This window comes from Mycothermus thermophilus (assembly GCF_041956435.1).
Source record: "Mycothermus thermophilus strain CBS 625.91 unplaced genomic scaffold VTJ04scaffold_2, whole genome shotgun sequence".
NCBI lineage: Eukaryota > Fungi > Ascomycota > Sordariomycetes > Sordariales > Chaetomiaceae > Mycothermus > Mycothermus thermophilus.
This window is the reverse complement of record NW_027191428.1, coordinates 4,806,466-4,825,475: the sequence shown is the minus strand read 5'-3', so window position 1 is coordinate 4,825,475 and position 19,010 is coordinate 4,806,466. Positions and strand designations below refer to the sequence as shown.

The following is a 19,010-nucleotide window of genomic DNA, read 5'->3' as shown; positions in this document are numbered from 1 at the left end:
TGGACTTTACGTAGTTTCTCGACCTTTGTCTTGAGTCCGCGACTCAGGCTTGTGGAGCAATATTTGCCACACTTTCTATCCACGGCGGTGTCGAATGCTGAACCCGATCCAACCATGACAACACGCACTGGCTGGTACAACGGGATCGCTATCTCCCAGGTCGCGGTGGTCTCCTTTCTTGTGTTCTCTCACACACCATGGAGCAAACAGGTACTACTTGGTCTTGCGAGTACAAACGAGACCTCCATAGTTGTTTTTAGTCTTTGGAGGCGGATCTCCAGAAACTGCTAGGATTATTTTTGAGCCGAAAACCGATAGACGTGTACCAAGAGTTCTTTCAACGTCCGGTTCTTGATGTGCCGCTGATCTCCTGCTGGCGGCCGGCACAGCAGCCTTGGCGGTCAGCACTTTGTTTTGATGGTGACGACTACGCTAGTAACTACCGCAGCACATGGGGACAGGACTAGCAGTTCGGGACCGGGATTGAATCTGTAAGTGCCGAGCATTTCAACGGCCTCTCGTGTGCGATGTTTTATTATGTTTGGAGTACCGATTGTTTTGTACTTTTGGATTGAGGACTTTAAGGGTGGGAGACAATTACGGTTCGGAGTTCACCGTGCTTGCTTCACAGGTAACCTGATGTGTGGAAGTCGACAAGGGTGGTCAAAATTAAACGCATTCTGCGCTCTGGATTGAGGCAACAACTCTGGGCTGAGGATGGGATTGAGAAAGATGGGTTTCAAGATATTTTTCATAGAAGGTTCGTTGCTCCAATTTGTTTCTTGGAACTTCCTGGTGTTGTTGAAGGTCACCAGAGCAAGGCTGGTCGTTGTTATCGATGCAGCCATCTGGTGATTGTTGCTTTTGCCCGCCACAAGGCAAACAGCATCGGAGCAAAACACAAAGCGTGAAGTGAATCGAAGCTCGACAATCTCATCTCCAATCTCTGATCTCCGTGGTTGCGTGGCATGTGGGGCGGACAGCATGGGGGGATCCACTGCCAAGTCAGGCCTATCTGCGCCAAGACATGCGTCCATCCCCGTCGGCTGCGTCAGGGCCATCACTGGGATGCAACCCAGACGCGCCCAGAAGGGATGCCGAGCCTTCTCTTTAGGGTTTCTGCAGATCGGTGGAAATGAGAAGAAAAGGGGAACACGGAAGAAACCTGTTCTTGTGACAAGATCACGAGCTGTTTCGGGAGCAGCAGCGCGAAGTTGTTCTCTTCCTCCAGTGGTTACGAGTTTTACGAGTTTGTCTTTCTGACTTCTGGCCAAACCGATGAGAGGAACACGGGACACACTCAACTCACGCTTACTCCCCCGGCAGTTGTCCAACTTCCCAGGTCGAACAAGGACGAGGATGGCGGGAATGAAACAAACTGGAGCAACACGAAAGGCAGAGGCCCCGTCCAGCCTTCGAGTTAACTTGCTGTGAAGGAGGGCAACCAGGGAGCAGCCACCCATCATCATCAGCCCATCAAAGCTGGAAGGCTGTAAGTTTTGGCAGCCAGGACATGATGCAGATCAGCTCAGATTAGCCTTCCTTACTCGATAGGCTGCTGGGCCAAATCTGAACTGCAGGACGATGGCAAGGGGAAGCTCGGTGTGTGCACCTGCGGAGGTTTCTAGGTCGATGAGCCGGGCAGGTGTAAAGTGAATGACGGGACCATCAGAACCACCAACCTGGGAAGTTGCCCGATGAGACCACTTGGGAAGATGGAAGCTTCATCTATTTCAGCCATTCCGTTCCCGTACGACTTCCGTGCTTCGTGGAGTACGGAGCGCCGTTGCCACTCTTCCAAGGTTCCAAAGTCTGACCTTCACCCGACGCAACCGCCAAACGAGGCTTCCCCAGGCAAACCCTGGTCAACCAGCTCTTGGCCCCTGAATCCCCTGAAAAAACACACCAGAAAGTCCTCGGCACTGTGTCGGGTCATGTCTTTCGTGCCAATCGTGGGTGGAACACATGTTAAGCGGTCCGTCCAAGCGGGGCGACTTGAGGCCCCGATTGAAAAGCAGGCTGACGTCTGTCCTGTTCCAGCCCGGTGGATTGGCTTTCAGCTGTTCTGTCAAAATCCTGTCCCCGTTTGTCAGGAGAACCAACACAACGAGGCATCCAGGATCCGACTTCTCGCATCGCACTGTCCTTAAGAGTCCAATACGTAGCGCTGGCGGCAGCCACCACCATTTCCCCTAATATCTCGAGCCTTCCTGCTTTCCCTCCCATCCCTGCTCCAGCACCTACACTATTTCGTTCCTGCCTCAGATCTGGGCAGCTGTCCTAAAACCCTGAGGTTTTGGAAGGAGGTCCGGCCCTAATTTTTTTTCTGGCGACTTCTCGAGCCGATCCCCGACTTTTCCAGCAGCCACCTCACCTCCCCCGACCGACAACTCCAACACCCAACTTTGGACCATCCAAAGACGCAGAAATAACACATTCCCATCCCCATCCTTTTTCCACCGGGTCCAACCTTGGAAGAACTCGACGAGATCCGCCAGATCCTAGACATCATCAGATGTCCCAACCCCGGACATCGTCTTCGGCCTTTTCGAGTTTCTTTCTCTCTTTCCCGACGCCGTCATCGACTTGCAACGGCCATTCCCTTCGTGTTTGCCGTCTTCCAACTGCGCTGCAGTCCTAGTTTCCCTTCGTCTTGACCCGCCTCGGACGGTCTCCACTCGACTTGACACCTTGTTGGTTCACCGTTGGGGAGGTTGAACACCCAGGTGGTGCCGGCACCGTTCCCCGACTTTTCCATCGCCCGCCATCTCCCTGCTTGACATCGGCCTCAACCAGGCGCCATTACCAACAAGATGAGTGCCAGGCAAGGCCAGCGGAACGTTAAGTGGGTAGAGGTACGTCTCATTCTCGTGACTACCCTTCACCTTGGCTCCGTCCGCTGACGATTCTCGCATAGGGCCTCCGTGGCATCACCTCGGTCCTCGTCGTCGTTACCCACATCGCGAGAGCTTTCGACTACCCGCTGTTTTGGCCGACCGACACTCCTGACGTAGGCCCTAGAGTACTTCAACTCCCATATCTGCGCATTCCGTGGCAGGGTCGCATCGGTGTGCCGATCTTCGCCTTCCTCACTGGTTTTGTTTGCGCCTACAAACCTCTCAAACTTGCCTACCAGCAAGGAAATGCTCCGGCCGCCCTCAAGTCGATCGCTCGCAGCGCGTTCCGCCGACCCCCACGCTTGATGCTTCCCGCCTTGCTCGCAACCTTCATCAATTTCATCTTCTCGGCCCTTGGCGGATACAAAGCTGCCAACCACTGCGACAGCCTCTGGGTTCGATATGATGCCCCCGACGAGCTTCCCCTGATGCAAAACATCTACCGGTTCTTCACAAGCTCCCTCACTACATGGACGAATACCGAGAACCTTTACGACCGCCACCAATGGGCCATGCGGCCACTGCTCATTGGCGCCTTCCAGGTCTACATTGTGCTGGCCGCTACCATCGGCATGCGCTTCAAGTATCGTGTGCTCGTTCATGTGCTGCTCATTACGTACTGGTTGATGAACGTCAATGCTCTGACTGGTAAGAGACTTTGATACTTAATCACGACGATACCAGGCTAACCACTCTCTCCACAGAGACGTTCGGTGCCATGCTCGCCTTGGGCACTCTCATCGCCGAGCTTTCGCAACACCGGCCGACTCAGCAATTCATCACCAACCACCAGCGCCTCCTCGCCGGAATCGTTGCCCCGGCGCTCATGCTCATCGGTGGCTGGATCGGTTCTTACCCACAGGAACATCCGGAATGGTCGCCTTGGTCCCGCAATCTGCACGACTTCCTCACCAACCCCTTCGGCGACGGCAGCCATGGCAGCCTCATCGTGCCAAAGGGCTCGGATGCTCAACGCCGCACTACTGCCTTTTTCATCATGTGCTGGGCTATCACTCTGTTCATCACGCCCTCGGTGCAGCGCCTTCTTTCCCACCGCCTGCTACTCTGGCTCGGCCACCACTCCTTTGCTGTCTATCTCGTTCACGGCTGTATCCTGCGCACTTTCGGCATCTGGATCGCCTACGGCATCTCGGGCGAGCCTTGGGAACCCGCGGGTGTCAACCCTGACGGGACCCGCCAGGAGCAAAAGTGGATTGCGCCGAGGGGCCGCCCTTATATCATGACGGCCATTCTGGTGTTCATTGTTTTGACTTACACGGCCGCTTGGGCATGGATGCGCTGGGTTGACTCGGCCTGCGCCAGGGCCACTCAGTGGCTGGAGAACAAGGTCTTCGAAGATGAAAGTGAAAATGCCGCTGCCATGGCTGAGAAGGGGTACGCGCGCGTTAATGGCAACGACCACTCTCGGTACCACGATGGCGACCGGTCGCAGCCGCCGCCTTGAAAAGTCAGCTGGCTGATTGGCCAAGTCTCAATAATGAAGAAGTGGCAGACAAATAATTGGGAAGGGAAGGGGGGGTTTTTTTAATGAAGTAGCAGGCATGTGGTCTGATGGCTTTCCGGTATTTGCTTTGTATTTCCTCCTCTTAGCCTATGTCTAGATGGATGGAGCATCTGGCGGCGTTGTCTGGTGGGTGGGGTTAACTATGCATCATTAGGTATTGTTATTTTTGACGACCTCGGGGATATCAGGTACTGGGACGCGCATGCCACTGTGTTGTGGCAAGACGTCTGGGTTGGGCAATGGGATAGGATGAGGGAGAATAAAAATCTCTTAAAGTTAATAACAAATGTTTTACAAGTCTGTGTGGTATCATCTTTCCTCTCAATCGTGAGCTTTTGTTGATGTCTTGCAGTTGTGCCCTTCACACACGTAGGGGTCATTGAAACCACAACAATCGAGACTTGCATACGTCTTGGCATTCGGCGGGTTGATAAACAAACCCCTGAGTACGGTAAACAAACGAAAGAGACATATTGGCTCGCGGTGGAGGAACTTGTCCTCAGTTTGGGCGTCATGGATATCATACTGGGTACCTAATTATACAAACTAGCTCAGGACCATCAAGCTTTCCTTATCTCTTCTTGTTAACTCTTGTCGGGGAAACCGAGACAATCTGAGACACTGGAGAGCTATCACATGGGTCATGAATGTGTCGTCGTCTGTTCAACACTTAGATCCCTTACTACGAGATGATATCTGTATTATCAGCGAGTCTCCCGAGGAATTGGCAAGCGAAATATAGTTGATCTGCACCTTGAAGGGCAGGATATGAAGACCATGAGTCGAAGGTGTTTGGTGATAACTTTACTGAATGACTGATATTCTACGTGGCAAACACATTGGAATAATATGTCCAAAACACTTATAATCAGGTTTTGTGGCTTTACGTATTACGGTTATTGGAAGCCCCAAACCGATTGTATTTGCGGTTTAGTCAGATATACCACAGGCACGAGACATATTCACCTAGCATGATGAGTCTATTTAATATTAACAGTCACTTTGTGATTACAGGGAGCGACGTAGTCGTGCAGTACTTAGTGCGTATTTTGAAACCCCTCTTGGAAAATGGACATTCCTCACTCAGTTTCCCCCCTGTTCGGTGCTTTCCTGAGGGACAGTCAATTAGCTACTTTCCTGCCAGATCCTACTGCCGGACACCTCTCCGGCAGCACTCCTCAAGGACCTCTTATTGTTCGGAATGCGGGACGAAGCTCGAGGATGGAACACAGACGGCGGACTGTCCCCGAGGGCCACAGCAAGAAGAGAATGGAAACGCAGAGCAAGGACAAGAGTAGGAAAGGCACCGAGAGTTATGGTGACGAGGACAGGAAAGAGACACGAGATGACGAGGAGGACCCGAATGGTGACAAGGACAAGGGCGGGTTTTGGATGTCATTTAGGAAGACAGATGAGAGGAAGAGTAAGAAATGAAGGAATAGTTTTGGAAAACGGTGTTCTGGGACAGGAACTGGGAAGGCTGGTTGCCAATGAGTTGTGTTATAGTGTTATTGAACCCCCACCTTCGTCTGCGCACCCTCTGACCCCCATCGCCCTCAGAAAGCATATCGACGTACCGCCGCATAGCGAGCTCCAGGCGCGGTTTGTGATGTGCTTACGCCTTTTGTTTGTGTGGTGGGGAGGAGAGGGGGGGAAGGGATAGTCATTTCTTTGGCGGGTGAAGCAGTTGGGTCTGGGGTTTTGCACAGCTTGTAAATACGGAGGTGGATTTAGTTGTCGCGTGGTTGTAGATATTCGCTAGCTTGGGGAGCAGCACGGGATGCATGGAGAAGAGGTAACCAAGGTTGCCTCTCTGCTGCGCCTTGTTGATTGTCTTGACGAAAGGAGAGCAACTCCCTGTATCTTGTACTTTTCAGAAATCAGTCGCCCAAGCCGTGCGTACCTCGCTATAGAGGGACAGGTTTTGTGACCCTCTGTCAGACGAGGATCTCGGTAACTGCTGTGTATATAAGCTAATACCATAGGAGAGAAGAGGGAAGCGCTGTGGCTGGCTGAGAAAGGTGAATGCTCTGCCTGATCGCTGTGGTTGGTTGGCTCAAACAGGGAGGATGAGACAGTAGCCATTGGCTTATGACCAGAAAGGAAAGGCTGTCTAGGGATCTGCAGGCCTCCGCTACTCCGCTCCCACCGTGTACTGCGTAAGTCAGTCCGTACCATAGTTGGCTGGTCTGTTGAACATCACTTTCTTGCTAAGAGAGAGGCTGGTGCGGTGATTTGTGTTGGAAAGTTGGCAATGTCCATGTCTCGGAGCTGTTGAAAAGGACTCGGATTTCCCACAACTGCTGCCCAGCATCTTCAACTCAAGTTGTCTCACAAGCCCTTGACGCCCACAGCTATAATCAGCGCCTTCCATCATACACCTCATCTTCAGAGCTTCTACTTTCCGTCCGCCCTCCTACTTCAAGCTCCTTGTCACTCTGTCACCTGCATTCACGATGTCGCAGTTCAATGACGTCAAGCATTTCGGCGACCTTTCTGTCTCCCTGACGACGGAACTTGTGGGTATCTGGAATGACGAGAAGTTGTGGAAATCCTTTGGTTCTATCATTCAGTTCGGGAGAGGTGCTATCTATCACCCGATTTCCAGAGGATTGCTGAGACCCCTCGGAAGCGTCATTGCTGGGGGGCCTTTTAGCGATCTTGCGAAAGACAAGAAAGCTGCGATACTGGTTGGCCCCGTCGATCCGAGACCATTCCAAGATCCCACCCCTCCACGCTATAGTCCCCCAGTAGCCGAACCTTTAGGGTGGGAGCGTAAGTCCCGCTGTTTCAAACTCTTGTTATCCCAGAATCCCAGGCTAATATGGTTGATCGGAAAACCAGTCATCCACAAAGTGGAGCGTTCGGGGGTTGAGACCCTCGCATTCTGGAAACCAAAAGCTCCCACCGGCTATAGTGCGCTGGGCTGTGTTGTTACGGCGTCGACGACGCCAGCCTCCCCGAGTCCCCCAAATATAAGGTCGATCTGGTGTCTACGCAACGACCTAACGCAACGCGGCGGGTACAACCAGCCACCTGCGACCCTCAGCACTTTTTATTACGCCCCAAACTTTCCACAAGGATTCTCATGCTGGCAAGTCACCTCGGTTGACCCGGAGCACGGCATACCACAGGTGAATGAGGGGAGATTTCCTGTAACTGCCGGCACATTTTGGTTGGGAGGGTCGCAATCTCAGCCCAGGGAAACTCCGCTTGTTGTCATGTTGACCGTACGTTCGGAGTTTGAACCGAAGGTGGCTCCGGAGGTCAAGACAGACGACTTCAAAAAGTTGAGTGAGACGCCGCGGTTCCATGTACCGCAGGAGCTGAGCAGCCGTGTGTACCTGCCACTCACGGCCTTCTTCGACGCTGGCGACCGTAAGGTTCTGGACAATATCTCAAACCCCTTTTTCTCTATTTCGCTGCGCCGATCGTGGACCTTGAGAGGGGTTCATTCAGGGAACCCACCAAATTACATGTACGATACGATCTCGTTGCTTCCAATCGACCCATCCGTTGGGCGAAGCGACAGCATCCTCACTCTCGAGCGCCCTAAGAACGCCAGCGCTTTCTTCAAGCTTCGCCCTTCCGGATACAACTTCAACGCTCCGCTCGGGATCAACGAGGAAAGGGATATACGGGGGCAGTTCAAGGTCACCTTGCCGCCACAGACTTTTATCGCTGTTTGGGAGCAAAATCTCTCCATCGAGGTCCGGCTTGGGGGAGAAAATGGTGCTGTGTTGGATACAGGAATCCCGCCCTGGAACTCTGGATGCTACTCCGGACCTGTGCCGCTGCCGCCTACAGCGTAGGTGAACTACTCTGTAGACCAAACGGGGGACATGGAACCTGGACAACGTCACTCAAGCTGGTTGCGTTATGAACGACGGGGGGAAGAATATCGCCTTGCTGGGTAGTGGAGTAGATAGGTCGTTTTGAATCAACTTTCCACATTGGAATTGAGCGTGGATTACTCGGTACTTCTGGCAACGCGCCAAAATACCAGCAACGTGCAATCTCAGTCCTCGGAAGCTTCCGCATCCCGCATGCATGACGCTAGTCACGGCACTTACCGTGAGCTTGGTGAGTGGAGGGAACTTGTGTCTGGCTGAGAGAGGGGAATGCTCTGCCCAACATGCTTGGGCTCTGCTCGTTACACATACCAGCGAGAAGACACGGCAACTCTCCACTGAGAACAAGTTTCGCTACTCGAACTGCACCATTCTGTTCGCCATTCGTTGATATCCCCGACGTCCCGGTGCCTTCGGGGGTTAACCTGAGTTGGGTATATTCGAGCACGAGGTATTGATTGTTACAAACGGCCCATTTCTACCCGATCCCTCAATCTGACATTTGGGGATTTCGCAATACCACTCACTAAGCCAGACCGCTCAAAGATCGCCCGGAAGCCAACATTCTACACCATCTCTTGGCTTCATCATGCCCGTGACAATCGTTGCTAACGCCAAAGTCTTCGGCGACCTGAAGGTCAGTCTGACATCTGAGTTTGAATGGCGTTGGAACGACAAAGGAACTGGCTCAAGCAGGGATGGTGCTTTCTGGCATCCTCGTGGCGTGGACGAGATGCGACCGCTCGGAAGCGTGATTGCCCCTGGCTATTGGGATATCAGCAATACTTGGGCTGCTCTGCTCGTCGGCCCTGCTCACCCGGAGATTTGGCCTCCGCCGGTAGCACCGCCGTGGCAATACAAGGGTATGACTAATACCTGCATCCTGCTCTTTTAAAATAGATTGAAGGCTTACTTACCGTAAACTAGAGATTTTCAACTACTCGACCGCTGATGCGTCGATTATTTTATGGCAGCCGATCCCACCGGTGGGATATGTCGCCTTGGGCATCGTTGCGACCCAGTCCGGTAAATGGCCCTCGAACGACAGGAACCGGCCCGATATATGGTGCCTGCGCGAAGATTTAGTTGCTCCGGGCAAGTTTGAGGAGAGATGTACCTGGGATACATGGGGCGGTCGCCTTCCCCCAATGTCGTTCTGGCATGTTCACCCGCGCTTTGATGGCATCAGCCTTTCCGATGGGCAGTTCCCAATTCTCGCCGGTACGTTTTGGATCAACAATGGAGGCTGGGACCAGCCCGACATTGAGAACGCGCGGGTACCTCTGCTCAAGGCGACTCCTGTTTCGACACCCAGAGTACTGCCCGACCTCACCCTCGACGAGATCCCGACGCAGCTCGACCGATGGGGCGTGCCTCCCAGCCCGTTTGTGAAAGCGGAAATGCTATGCGCGCAGACGTATGTGCCTCTCACGGCCTTCTTCGCCGCTGGCGACCGCCGGGTCCTGGATCGTGTCAGAGACCCCTTCTTCTCTATCCGCCTTTATAGGACATGGACAGCTGAGAAGTTCACGCATGTGGGTCCGAGCGGCGGGAACGCGGCGTTTGACACCAAAAGACCTCCTTCCGGAGGGCGAAGCGACAGCCCCCTCACCATCGATGCCACCAACGGCCTCAAGCTTCATTCCTCTGGTGCCAGCTTCAACTCTCCGCTTGGTATCGATTTGGAGAGGGATGTTGTTGGCCGTGGCTCTCTCAATATGCCTCCAAATAGCGTTGTCGTTCTCTGGAAGCAAGATTTCCGTACGGAGGTCCGGCTCGGAGGGGATGACGGGCCCGTGGTCGATACGGGAATACCGTCCTGGTATTCCCGGTGCTACACTGTACTGAAAAAGTGAACGGACTGGCAGGTCACAAACGGCTGATGGCTGTCTTAGATGGTACAGAAGCGGGGGATCAGGGATAGGCTCTTAATTGTGGGGCTGCGGTGATCTGTAGAACTAGGAGCTTTGTCTAGAAGTTGGTTGTTCCTCGCAGACCCCGTTCAGCAGCGGCACTCCATGCTAGTCTAGCGAACGGCCAAGATCAGAGGACCAGGATCGAAAATATTATATTTTGTCAGTGCTCAAGCCGGTTTACCTCTTTCTTCCTGCCATGTCAGAGTTTGGGACGAACCAGGATGGACTGGATTTGTGACTTGCCTGCCATTCTCTGCCGTGTTTCGTGATCTAACTGGGCTGGGGTCACAAACAAGGTGCATGCTAATGCAGGAACTTGGAAGGTGATGCCATCTTCCCGATCGACGACGCAAAACACCAGAGCTTTAAGGTTTTCCTGCATGACAAGATAGGTGCCGGTGGCGCGATACGGTGCAGGATGAGAGCATTGAAAGGTGCATGGAAGGAGGAGGAACGGATTCCATGATATGCCAGCAGTTCTGGTTTTTCTAGGTTACAGATACATACACACCTCCAGGTTGTTTCGATATTGTCCTGCAAGTGTCCACACCTGCAGGCGCTTCAATGCTTGACCTTCCTGTTGACGTGATGTCCTATCAAGCCCACCCCAAACACCAAACAGATCCAGAGCCATGTACTGTACTGTACAAAGGAGCCCGGCATTTGGGCTACTTGATGAGACTCGAAAGCGAAACCGAGACCATCTAGGTACGCTTGCAAGATCGGTATGTGGAATCCATCTCGGGGCAGATAAGGAGAAGTGGCGAATTCATTATTCGACAGAGTTGTTGAGACGGCCACTTTGCCGTTGTCATGCGTAGGCGTTATCGAGATATTGTGGAGATGGTCGTCTGGCATGCGGTGTAGGGTTGTCGTCCTCGATCTTAGCTTGGAGAGAAAAACGGCCAAGCAACTCCCCCCCCACCCCCCACCTCGACCACCCACGTCCAGTCAGGGGTTGCCCGAGCCTCAGGGCTGTGGAGGGCTGCGGAGAGCCGTGGTCGCATGGCGTTTGCCTCAGATGCCAAGGAATGGCGCAATTGAGCGAACGCACCACCGTACCACCGCCAGCTTTCTTGTCCGCTGCTGCCACTGGACGGCGCGGCATGCGCTGAAATTTCAGCCAATTTTTTTTTCTCCTCGGGGAACCAGCGGCCTCCTCGGCAATCTCGGGTTGTGGAATTGTAGAATCATGGTTTTGCTTGGAGAGAAAGTGGTCACGTTATCTGCTGGATTGCTGTATGTGTAGTGTAAGTTGAGCACCTTGATGGATTGACCCCAAGGCTCTGCTGCGGAAAGATGCCCTCCGCAGAGTGACATCCCAGAGCCGACGTCATAGTCCAGCCTGCCAATCCGCTCCGGATGAATGTTTTGACAGCCACCAACCAGACCACCTTGTACAACCCAGCATTTCCAGCATTTGCACGCCCGAAATTCACTCAACATCAGCCCGTTTCGTTTGCTTGACTTGCGGCGTCTGCAGTGTGACCGCCAGTACAACGCCATGACAAACTTCAACGCTCCGCCTGGCTCGTAAGAGAAGACCAAGAGATACCAAGAGTCATGGCATGGTGTTAGTGGCGCTCCGAGAGCCGTGTCCGGGCCGCCACGGCTGTCGGCAGCGGGGTGGGTCCCCGATGATAGAAGAAGCTCCGGGTCCCGGGCCCCGGAGACCGCGCGCAAGCAACATCCCGGGGGCGCAACTCGTCCAAACTCCAGACTCAGAGTCGCAACCGATCCGAGGTCACGTTGTATCGTTTGTACCCTGTCAATCCGCCGTCTATTGCGCCATCCGGCCGGTGTCGACAGTTCTGGCGGGGCGGCGTCACTAACAAAAAGCCGCCGTTGATAGGTCCCCGCAAGCAGCGCACAAGCCAGGGGTTTGTCTGAGTGACGGATAACGCAATTTCTTGTGCAAAGCAGCAAAGAAGGTCCACCGTCCGATTTCGCCATCCTGCCCGTCTCTTGCAACAAGAAGTCCACCACCACCACTACCACCATCCGGCGGCGAGTACAGGGCCGATAGGTCCTGATTGCTCATGTTTGTGGTTTGCCTGCAACGGCCGGGCCAGCTCGACAGCAGAGGTGTTCCTCCATTTCAAGCCAAGGGAAAAGCCGGATCTCGACTCGATCCCGAAGCCAGCCAGCCCATCCGCCATCTCGGCCACGACAGCCAACAAGGAAGGGCGCCTCTCTCTCCCAGCTGAGACTATCGAACATTCCATTGCATCGCCTACCTCCCTTCTCCTCACGTCTCACCGACCCTTCGTCTGACGCCTTACGCCCAACCCGAACTTCACACCCCCCGATCCTCCAATTGCGAAACTGCTCGAGGTGCATTGCGTGCCGTCGTGCCGCTCAATCCAACTTTTACCCGGCCCTGCCAGACCGCTCCGAGAGTCCTGCCGCTCTCGAAGCTTTCTCTGGGTTTCTGAGGCAGGAAGCAGAACAGGGCCTCCCTTCGCGAACCGCGGCCAGGAGTCCAGCACGTCATCGGCTCGACGGGTCTCTCGCAGGCTCACTCTCCAGCCCGCCTCTTGACCCCCTAGCGCTGCCGGTGCCCGATCGACATATGCTTTGCACGGGCCACCGCCTCCCTGCCCGGCACCCGGTTGAGACACCAATGCATTTGTTTGGCCCCGAGGCCCCGCCTCGTTATTTCGCCATGGAACCTCATCATCGACCTTCTCCCTCCGTCTCCCTCCCCATATCGCTCCTCGACCGCCCGCTACCCCAGACCCACGATGGCACCGATGCCCCGACAGATGACGCACATCTCCCGCCAGTAACGGCAGACTCCACACCGCGGTATAAGGAAGAAGAAGGCCCAGTCGTGTCACCCACAGCCGCAGAGGGCGGCGGTGAGGCTGGAGGACAGACGACCGTAGACCCCGGAAAGAGCTGCGATCGACTGCGACCCGAGGAGCAGGAACGCCAGAGGCCCCGCGACACTTTGAACAACATGTCGTCGTCGCTGATAGGAAAGACTGTCACCCCCTTCCTCAAAGAACACATCCCGAGCCTGTACGCGCCCGTCGGCAAGTCCAGCAATGAAGAGTCGGCCCGCGAGAAGAATCCCAACACCAAGTACTGCTACCGCCACCGTCCCGACTCCAAGTGCCGCCGCGCCGCCGACGAGGCCAAGATGGTCATGATCCAGCGCGAGCTCGACAAGTTGCCACCCGCCGACCAGCAGGCCATTACCCATGTGTGGTCACTCTTCTCGGCCGCCCCCGCCCGTCACCGCGAGTTGATGCTGCAGGGAGTCCTGGCTCAGCTCTGCTTCCCGCAGTTGTCGCTCGTGTCGCGCGAAGTCAACGAGGCCCTCAAGATCGACTTCATCACCGCCCTTCCCGTCGAGATTGCCCAGAAGATTTTGTGTTACCTCGACACCGTCAGCCTGACCAAGGCCGCCCAGGTCAGCCAGCGCTGGCGGATGCTGGCCGACTCGGATGCCGTTTGGGTTCGGATGTGCGAGCAACACGTCAACAGGAAGTGCACAAAGTGCGGCTGGGGATTGCCGCTCCTGGAACGCAAGAGGTTAAGGCACTACACTCGCGCACGACAGCTCGCCAAGGACAACGCCTCCGGCCGTGTGCAGGAGCTGGATGCTGCGGCGTCGAACGGGACCCTGGCGAACGGAAAGCGGACCGGTGATGCCCTCGACGACGCCCCGGATGGCAAGCGCCGCTGCCTTTCGTCCATCGAGGAGCCACCTCAAACACGAAGCTGGAAGGCTGTCTACAAGGACAGGTGGCAGGTTGGATACAACTGGAAGTATGGACGGTGCTCGGTCAAGACCCTCAAGGGTCACACAAATGGCGTGACGTGCCTGCAGCTCAACGACGACATCCTTGCGACCGGATCGTATGATGCGACCATCAAGATTTGGAACATCGAGACGGGAGAGGAGATTCGCACGCTTCGTGGACACACCTCGGGTATTCGTTGCTTGCAGTTCGACGACTCGAAGCTGATCAGCGGGAGCCTTGATCGTATGTATCCTAGTTTGTTGCGTTCACAGCGAAGTCATATTCTAACCTGACCTCCACAGACACCATCAAGATCTGGAACTGGCACACAGGCGAATGCATTTCAACTCTCCAGGGCCACACTGACGGCGTTGTGAGCCTGCACTTCGACGCGCAGTTGCTCGTCAGTGGCTCCATCGACAGGAGCATCAAAGTCTTCAACTTCAACTCCAAGGAAACCTTCTGCCTCAAGGGCCACACCGACTGGGTCAACTGCACCCGTCTCGACATCGCTAGCCGCACCGTCCTGTCCGCATCCGACGACACAACTCTCAAGCTCTGGGACCTCGACACCCGCAGCGTCATCCGCACCTTCGAAGGTCACGTCGGCCACGTCCAGCAAGTCCTCCCCCTCCCCGCCGAGTACGAGCCCGACGACGAAGTCCTCGCCGCTGCTGCTGCCGCCTCTGGTACCGGCATTAGCCCCACCTCCGTCGACAACAGCGACACCGTCTCCGTCGCCAGCGGCGTTGATGGCAGCACTCTTGCCATCGTCTCCCCCTCCGACCGCCGCGCGACCTCCCCGACCCCACCGCATCCGCAGCGCGACGAAGACATCCGCTCGCTCTACGGTCCCTCCTTCGCCTCCGACCCCGCCCGTCCCCTCCCGCCGCGCTATTTCCTCTCGGGCGCCCTCGACAGCACCATCCGACTCTGGGACAGCGCCACGGGCCGCTGCATCAAGACCATGTTCGGCCATCTGGAAGGCATCTGGTCTCTGGCGGGCGACACAATTCGGGTTATCAGCGGCGCCAACGACGCCATGGTGAAGTGCTGGGAGCCGCGGAGCGGAAAGTGCGACGCCACGTTCGTTGGGCACCGCGGGCCGGTGACGTGCGTTGGGTTGAGCGATAGCAGGATGGCGAGCGGGAGTGAGGATGGCGAGATCCGGGTGTATTCGTTCAGGAACGTGGAGCAGGCGGCGGCTAAGGGGGAGACGGTCTTGGATGCGGGGACGCCGAGATCATGACGAGAATGGGACGTAGTGGTCTCTAATCACCTGAGTTCTTTTTGGGAATTTCAATGACTTTTTTGTGGTCCTGGGAAAGTTTGGCAGGTTGGGATGGGGGCTTCGGGTTTGGTGTTTTTGGTGGCGGGATTTGTTTTGGAGGGCATTTACTCTTTTTCCTTTCCGTTTCGGTTCTCTGTGCACACAAGGGCATCATCAAAAGAGACAAAAAGCTCATAGATGGCGGGCTTGACGGATGAAACGGATATGGCTTGCTGGTTTATTTTCTTTTGTTTATTATTTTCATGCCTAATGGCTCATGTCGGATGATGACAATACCCATTGTATGAGGCGGTTGTTGGGAGTGAGGGAATACAGTACAATACAATACAATATGATGGCCTTGGAGCACTTGGGTTGACTGGTCGTCACTGAGACTTGGGATATGAGTAGTTTGTGATTGTGCTTGGTGTTTTATGATGTTGGAGGATTGACAGCTGGCAATATTCGGCAGGTTGTGTTGCTGACAACTGTTTCCGGCCATTGCCAGCTGTCAGTTCCTGGCGTCTCCAACCTGCATCGCCCAATCTGGAATGACTCGGCAAAGACAAGCAACAAGACCACGAGACAAATGACCTCGGCATTGGCCAGGGCCATTTTAGTGGATCAAACATCTTTTTCTTTGGCTGCTTGCGGCGTGGTTTTGTTCGTCCCGGGAGCATCCGAGTCGGCCGGGTGCCCCACATTGTCTGTCCCCTGTCTTCCCCGCAGAATCACAAGCTCGGCTTCCGGTCGGTTATTGACGTTTAACTTTTGACTCCTTGGCTTGGACAGGCTGGGCTGGGCTCATACGTCACTGGCCGGTCGTGGCGCTTTCTTGTCGATCACAAGCCCCGAATTACGGTCCTTGGATTTTCGTCCCTGACATGAGTGTAATTACCTACCTGACTTACCGGATTGGAAGGGGGGAGGGATGTGCCGACTTGGGCCGGCCGCCACAGGGAGGGTTGTCACGAGGACGGAAGGGGATTTTGTGTTCTGGGTGGAGGGCGGTTGTATGAAGGATGAAGGGAATGGGGCAGTGGAGGACGATGGAGAATTGGAGGTGAGTTTTCTTTTCTGTATATCTGGGGAAGAGGCAAATGACACACAAGGGCAATGCCATTGCGGAGGCAATCTTTGGCTGTTTGGCGCTCCGCTAACCCGATCACCGGGCCGTAGATGTGAACATGAGGGTCCTCCCTCATTGACGTACCTCTCCTTGGATACGGTACGTAACGCCCACCCTTGTAAGTCATGCCCACTCTGTCGGGTGTGTCTCCTCTTTGTTCCTTGCCTTTTGGGATTTACACATGCTCGTTTCTCGTTTTTCCCTCCTCAGCTTGGCTTATGTGGACGGCCTGTTCCTCGTTTCGTGGGGTTCTGGGTTTTTGATGATGGACATGTACTTCACCATCGACTTGGACGATACAGCCACAAGAAGAGAGTGACGAGATCCATACATCTTTGGGTTATTGGAGTGATTCATCTTGTCCAATTATCCCATCACCCATTCTGCCGGTGTCCGGGATCGTCTGTCTAGACCTCCCCGGTGTGGGCCGGCTGTCTGTTTTCTGCTCGGCCTCGTGCCCGCTCGGCTCGGCTTCTGCTCAACTGCCCTGGCCTTGTCCGGTTTGATGAGATCCGATCGGCCGGCGCTTGTTTTGCCTCGTGTCGTCTGAAGAGTCATATGTAATCGGCTCAACCTCCTGCCTCCGTCTTGACTCTTCCCCCTTCTCTTTCTTCTGTTTCGTCCATACTCTTCAACCCTCTCCGCGATATATCCTCCCCCCCCGTCCTTGTGACGCACCGAACCCCGACGTACTCCTCCGGGTGGACCTCTGTTATTATTCTCAAGTTGACTTCCTAGTCGCTTGCTGCGTCTCCGCTCGTCCCTGACGCTTGACTCATACGGGCTTGATCCAACATTTTTTTATTCCCACTTGTCGTCGAACTTTGCGCACGTCGAAACGACCTCGGACGTCCTGCGAATAGCAAATCTGCGACCTACTCAACTAGCCAGGACCCTCCGATACCGTCGCTGGTGTTGGTGTTTTGCAACCTCAGGGGCGATTATACACGCGAATCCACATCTCACATCCTCGGCAACCGGACGGAGCACCGGGCTTGGCGTACGGAGCGGCGGAGACTGGGAACCATATCGGCATAGACAAACAGCGAGAAACAGCGAGACCTTGACCACTTGGGAGGACTGTGGTCGTCAATTTAAGGGGTAAAATATTGCATCTACACTTCAGACACATTCAGCTGCAAAAATGGCGTCAAAAGGTGGTCGGGACGGCAAGAAGCCGACGTCCGCTGCGACGAACCTCATCGGTGAGTGACCCACACCCCGGCGTCATCGTTTGCCAAGCCGGAGACTTTGGGACTAACACGGCGGCTTGCAGCTGGTGGTGGTGCCGGCATGATGGAGGCGCTGGTGTGCCATCCCCTTGGTACGTACCCCCGACAAAACGAAACGACACAAATAAGCTCTCGAAAGGGCCACGAATGATGCGCAGAGAAAGAACAATGAGAACGACTAACAGCCCCGGATTCCAGATACCATCAAGGTGCGGATGCAGCTGTCCCGGCGGGGCCGGCAGCCCGGCATGCCGCGGAGGGGCTTCATCGCGACCGGCGCCGACATTGTGCGCAAGGAGACGCCCCTAGGCCTGTACAAGGGTCTCGGCGCCGTCTTGACGGGCATCATCCCCAAGATGGCCATCCGCTTCACGTCATTCGAGTGGTACAAGCAGCTGCTGGCCAACAAGGAAACCGGCAAGGTGGCGGGGCAATCACTCTTCCTCGCCGGCCTCGCCGCCGGCGTCACCGAAGCCGTCGCCGTCGTGACACCCATGGAGGTGGTCAAGATCCGCCTGCAGGCGCAGCACCACAGCATGGCCGACCCGCTCGACATCCCCAAGTACCGCAACGCCGCGCACGCGCTCTACACCATCGTGCGCGAGGAGGGCGCCGGCGCGCTGTACCGCGGCGTCTCGCTCACCGCGCTGCGCCAGGGCAGCAACCAGGCCGTCAACTTCACCGCGTACACGTACTTCAAGAAGTGGCTGTATGAGTGGCAGCCCGAGTACCAGGGCGGCAACCTGCCCAGCTACCAGACCACCTTGATCGGCTTGGTGTCGGGTGCCATGGGCCCTCTCAGCAACGCCCCGATCGATACCATCAAGACTCGCCTGCAGAAGATGAAGGCCGAGGAGGGTACGACGGCCCTGCAGCGCATCACCCGCATTGCGGGTGACATGTTCCGGTGAGTATCAATCATGTCACTTCCGTTGAAGGCAAAAAGGGTTGGGGAGGAGTGCTGACAATATATGTGCCAAAACAACAGCCAAGAGGGTGTGCACGCCTTCTACAAGGGCATCACGCCGCGCATCATGCGTGTCGCTCCCGGCCAGGCCGTCACCTTCACCGTCTACGAGTTCCTCAAGGACAAGCTCGAGCGCAGCGGGCCCGCGATCCTGACGGGGGGAAGGTACGAGGAGTAAAATCTTTTCACACACCACCATTACCCTTCACCACCATCACCATGGACGAAAACTTCATGTCGCTATCCCCATCCTCCTACCCTACCCCTGAATACCCATTCGTCCTTCCACATCCCCTTTCCTCCTCCCGATCTTCCCGCTTCCTTCCCTTCCCCCCGTCCAGCAGTCGCCCGACCGCCTTCGCTGTGATCCCACCAGCCCTCCCTGAACCGGACCCCTTGGACCCGGACCCAGACCCGGACCTGGACCTGGAATGCCTTCTTGTTCTGTGTCATCTTTCTGTTGTCGGCGTA

At 55.4% G+C, this 19,010-nt stretch overlaps 9 protein-coding genes across 9 annotated transcripts; 7 read left to right on the top strand and 2 right to left on the bottom strand.

Annotated features, from left to right (window-relative positions):
* Positions 1-2,261: 2,261 nt before the first annotated feature.
* On the bottom strand, positions 2,262-2,758 carry VTJ04DRAFT_3961 (uncharacterized protein; the record flags this gene model as incomplete). The annotated part of the gene is made up of 2 exons (XM_069361918.1): positions 2,262-2,501; positions 2,594-2,758. 2 exons carry the CDS (start codon positions 2,756-2,758, stop codon positions 2,262-2,264), a joined length of 405 nt encoding a protein of 134 aa, XP_069222481.1.
* A 55-nt stretch (positions 2,759-2,813) lies between these two features.
* Positions 2,814-4,362, top strand: VTJ04DRAFT_3960 (uncharacterized protein; the record flags this gene model as incomplete). Its single annotated transcript, XM_069361917.1, has 3 exons — positions 2,814-2,855; positions 2,918-3,545; positions 3,602-4,362. 3 exons carry the CDS (start codon positions 2,814-2,816, stop codon positions 4,360-4,362), a joined length of 1,431 nt encoding a protein of 476 aa, XP_069222480.1.
* Positions 4,363-4,395: 33 nt separating this feature from the next.
* VTJ04DRAFT_3959 (uncharacterized protein) lies at positions 4,396-4,795 on the top strand (the record flags this gene model as incomplete). Its single annotated transcript, XM_069361915.1, has 3 exons — positions 4,396-4,436; positions 4,509-4,719; positions 4,775-4,795. 3 exons carry the CDS (start codon positions 4,396-4,398, stop codon positions 4,793-4,795), a joined length of 273 nt encoding a protein of 90 aa, XP_069222479.1.
* A 2,083-nt stretch (positions 4,796-6,878) lies between these two features.
* On the top strand, positions 6,879-8,234 carry VTJ04DRAFT_3958 (uncharacterized protein; the record flags this gene model as incomplete). Its single annotated transcript, XM_069361914.1, has 2 exons — positions 6,879-7,197; positions 7,267-8,234. The coding sequence occupies 2 exons, from the start codon at positions 6,879-6,881 to the stop codon at positions 8,232-8,234; spliced, it is 1,287 nt and encodes a 428-aa protein (XP_069222478.1).
* Positions 8,235-8,862: 628 nt separating this feature from the next.
* On the top strand, positions 8,863-10,129 carry VTJ04DRAFT_3957 (uncharacterized protein; the record flags this gene model as incomplete). The annotated part of the gene is made up of 2 exons (XM_069361913.1): positions 8,863-9,136; positions 9,201-10,129. The coding sequence occupies 2 exons, from the start codon at positions 8,863-8,865 to the stop codon at positions 10,127-10,129; spliced, it is 1,203 nt and encodes a 400-aa protein (XP_069222477.1).
* A 2,725-nt stretch (positions 10,130-12,854) lies between these two features.
* On the top strand, positions 12,855-15,190 carry VTJ04DRAFT_3956 (uncharacterized protein; the record flags this gene model as incomplete). Its single annotated transcript, XM_069361912.1, has 2 exons — positions 12,855-14,184; positions 14,244-15,190. The coding sequence occupies 2 exons, from the start codon at positions 12,855-12,857 to the stop codon at positions 15,188-15,190; spliced, it is 2,277 nt and encodes a 758-aa protein (XP_069222476.1).
* Positions 15,191-15,212: 22 nt separating this feature from the next.
* VTJ04DRAFT_3955 (uncharacterized protein) lies at positions 15,213-15,813 on the bottom strand (the record flags this gene model as incomplete). The annotated part of the gene is made up of 2 exons (XM_069361911.1): positions 15,213-15,417; positions 15,806-15,813. 2 exons carry the CDS (start codon positions 15,811-15,813, stop codon positions 15,213-15,215), a joined length of 213 nt encoding a protein of 70 aa, XP_069222475.1.
* Positions 15,814-16,260: 447 nt separating this feature from the next.
* VTJ04DRAFT_3954 (uncharacterized protein) lies at positions 16,261-17,378 on the top strand (the record flags this gene model as incomplete). Its single annotated transcript, XM_069361910.1, has 3 exons — positions 16,261-16,274; positions 16,391-16,439; positions 17,232-17,378. The coding sequence occupies 3 exons, from the start codon at positions 16,261-16,263 to the stop codon at positions 17,376-17,378; spliced, it is 210 nt and encodes a 69-aa protein (XP_069222474.1).
* Positions 17,379-17,484: 106 nt separating this feature from the next.
* VTJ04DRAFT_3953 (uncharacterized protein) lies at positions 17,485-18,717 on the top strand (the record flags this gene model as incomplete). The annotated part of the gene is made up of 4 exons (XM_069361909.1): positions 17,485-17,545; positions 17,617-17,664; positions 17,771-18,479; positions 18,561-18,717. The coding sequence occupies 4 exons, from the start codon at positions 17,485-17,487 to the stop codon at positions 18,715-18,717; spliced, it is 975 nt and encodes a 324-aa protein (XP_069222473.1).
* Between the last annotated feature and the right edge of the window lie 293 nt (positions 18,718-19,010).